General features: G+C 32.9%; 1 protein-coding gene across 1 annotated transcript in view; it reads left to right on the top strand.

The window, feature by feature from the left end:
* The first annotated feature begins 3330 nt into the window (after window positions 1–3330).
* The window catches only part of LOC108966150 (neuropeptide FF receptor 2), a 3206-nt gene continuing 3018 nt past the window's right edge, over window positions 3331–3518 (top strand). Inside the window, exon 1 of the mRNA XM_018928910.1 lies at window positions 3331–3357. Within this exon, the coding sequence (XP_018784455.1) occupies window positions 3331–3357 (27 nt within the window). The remainder of the gene's footprint in view (window positions 3358–3518) is intronic.

Raw genomic sequence — 3518 nt, 5'->3', positions numbered from 1 at the left:
ATGTAACAAAGTTTTTGACTGTCTTACTTCAAATGATAACAAGATTCCTGTTTGTCGCATAGTCGAAGGCTAGTTCATAAGGTCGTTGGAGGCGGTGTAATATTATAAGCGGTGCATACGCTTGTGTCTCAGCGTCGAAACTGTGATTCGCAAAATCGCAGTCCACTTGCTGTTTACTGCTTCCAGAATACTTCGCTACGTATACATACTATGTATTTGGTATGCAACAAAATAAAATGTAGGTGGCAAATGTTTTTTGCACTTGAAATTTATATCTCAAGTTGATATGTTGCATTAGTATGCCTATTTATGTCAAATAAATACAATATAATTAATTTGCTAATACAATAACCTGAATTTGTTTTTTTTTTGATAAATATATAATATCGAAATATTCAAGTAAGAAAAACAACTGCCTTCTAAAGAAGTGGTAATATAGATAAAAACATATGAGTTTAAAGAGAAACGAAATGGAAATTTAGAAATTGTGGTTGAACACATGCTACCATAAAGGATATAACAAGTACATTATTAATCACTGTGCGAAATATTACGATGTATGGATTATGTTCTCATTGTAATTAAAATTTTAAGYATTGGAATATTATGAAGTATATTTATTTTTACATTTTTTTATTTACGTAAATTTGAACAGGTCAATTGAAAAGTCCCTATCGATTTTTTGACAAAATTATTATTTTTTATACAACATAGTTCGCTTTTAGTATACCACCCACAAATTAAAGCGAACCTCCAACTTTTTGATACCATTTATGTAGCACGATTCGTCTCAAAATAGGCCTCAGTTTCGGCGATCACCTCTTCATTCSACGAAAATTTCTTCCCAGCGAGCATTCTTTTGAGATCTGAGAACAAGAAATAGTCGCTGGGAGCAAGATYTGGAGAATACAGAGAATGCGAAAACAATTCTAAGCCCAATTCATGAATTTTTGTCATCGCTTTCATTGACTTGCAAAGCCGTGGTGAAACAGCACTTTCTTTTTTTCTCAAATGCGCCGCTTTCCGGCCACAACCTTGTTAGCATCGTATGCAGTCCACTCGGATGACTGTCGATTGAACTTCGGAGTGAAATTATGGATCCTTGCTTCATCCATTTTCCGACAAAAGCAATTCCGAATCATCAACTTCTTGTTAATTTTGGTGAAAAGTGAGCTCGAGTTGAACCCGATTTCTTTTTCATACCCAAATATTCGTGAATGATATGATGTACACGTTCAGCTGATATTTTCAGACAACTTCTCTTTACGCTCAGCCAAAATTATTATGTGTTCGTCGGTAGTAACCTCTTTTGGGGGTCGATTGCGTTCGTCGTCTTCGGTGCTTATTTCGCCACGTATAAACTTAGCACACCAATCCTTGATGTTTTTTTCCAAGGAGCGTGTCCGGGAACTTGTCAAGTTTTTGCTTCAACTGCATTTTTTCTCTTCRAAAAGCAAAATTTCATCAAAAACACCRAAATTCCTTTCTAACCATTTTTTTTAACAATAATAATAGTTGCTTCACTAAAAAAATTACATAATTCATAAACTAATGATCCGACTCTCAAACGACTGGCGCGCTGTTAAATTTATACTCGCGCCTTTGAGTTAGGATTAGGGTAGGGCTAACTATAAATCATATGGGTTTAATTTTAGTAGCGCCATCTACGTGTCAGGTCTGTTAACTATGTGCTCACATTTAGAATAGCTCAAAAAAAAAAAAAATCGCTGTCATAACCTTGCGGAATTACAAAAATAAAGCTTGAGATGTGTAAGTAGTAAATAAGTAAGTAGTAAATAGCTCTAATAACTCTTCACCATATGCCCACAGTCACTCTTAAAGATCTAAAGTTGTAGATTCTCCCAAAAAATATCCTATTAAATATTGATAAAATAGCTCAACTGAATGTTAAATGCATTGCAAAACTATTATTATGATGCTTATCAAAAGAAAACATAAAAACATCTGTTAAATAGATAAATTAATAAGTTTTTTTACTTATTTTATGGGAAGTTCCACACATCAGACGTAAATAACTACTTTCATACGTTAAATATTACAATAAACGTAATACCCGAATAGAACATATAATTAAGCATACCATACCACACATCACAATTATATTTATCGAGATTGCTAATGCAAACAAAATATAATGCTTTTAACCAAATTTGACAGACAGACAATTGACACAATGAGCAATAGCAATGGCARCAACAACAAAAATGCATGTTTAACTGAAACTGAAGCTACGATTAAAAAGAACGGTTATATTTCAGATAAAAACAAAATCACAATGGCTGGTAACCAATTTGTAGTGTTATTCCTAAAATATCTCTGTTTAGTAATTTACATATGTACAAGTACATAAACGTATATGTGTGTATCTAAACATGTAACATGTTGTTAAATACATATGTACTGTTGACATTAGATGGATACTTAAAAATGATGTTGGTGGCGTCAATACACCTTATCTTAATACATGCATGTATACATCCCTAATAATGTACATAACTACAGGGTTGTGTCGAGAATTATGGCAATAATCGCTATAATATAATACTTTAAATATTGGCACTCATCATTTTTCAATTAATAAGCCACATCTTCAGCCAAAATCAAGATCACAAGAAATGTTCACGAAATTTGTCATGCAACGTCACACTTTCCAAACAAATTGCTCGGATCGGACCACTATAACATATAGCCACCATACACACTAACCGATGTAATAAAAAATATATATTTTTTTGAGAGCAATATTAATTAACTTTTAAAACGTTTCAAGCCCTGTATTAGCCCACCCACAAGCATAAAACGATATTCAGTTAACTAACCAGCCCTGTTGAGGTACATATTTTTCAAATCATACTAAGTTTTATTAAACGAGACAGATGGACGACTTGACGGCGTCGTTTACTCGTATRTATCGACACTCCTGCGCATGGTCACAGTACTCACACTCACAGCCCTTGCCCAACTGCACTGCTAATGTAAGTGTGACACTTTCCGGAACCAACGTAAATGCCTTTAATACGCAAAACAAACCGTTGAAAGTGTATTGGTAGCTGTATTATTTGGGTTTTAATCAAATTAATTTGGCGAACAGTTGTATCAGAACAATCAAGAGAGCAGCAAGTGGCGCTAAATACATGCCACTAATAAAACTTCYGCTATTGAGGGTGTAGAATAAATATTCAAAATTTATTAAATTGTACTAAGTGAGCACTATTGGTATTCATGGCGCGTTCAAAACAAAATTTCTAAAAAAAATTGTATATTGTTAATATATTTTTAACAAGAAATTTGAAGTTAAATAATGTACAAATGTCTTCGGAAGAGGATGCAAATATGGTGAGGATAAAGAAGACATTCAGGTGCTTTTCATAAATATGATTTTACCGAAAGAAATGTTTAAATTCCGACAGCAGGCGAAAGCAAAATGCAATAATAACATAATTATAAACAAATCAAAAAAAAAAAAACCTAGAAAAAATATTGAAAAACGTATAAAA

This window comes from Bactrocera latifrons, unplaced genomic scaffold (genome assembly GCF_001853355.1).
Source record: "Bactrocera latifrons isolate USDA-ARS-PBARC rearing strain unplaced genomic scaffold, ASM185335v1 scaffold_157, whole genome shotgun sequence".
Classification (NCBI taxonomy): Eukaryota; Metazoa; Arthropoda; class Insecta; order Diptera; family Tephritidae; genus Bactrocera; species Bactrocera latifrons.
Note: the sequence above shows the minus strand (reverse complement) of the source record. Positions and strands in the feature narration are given on the sequence as shown.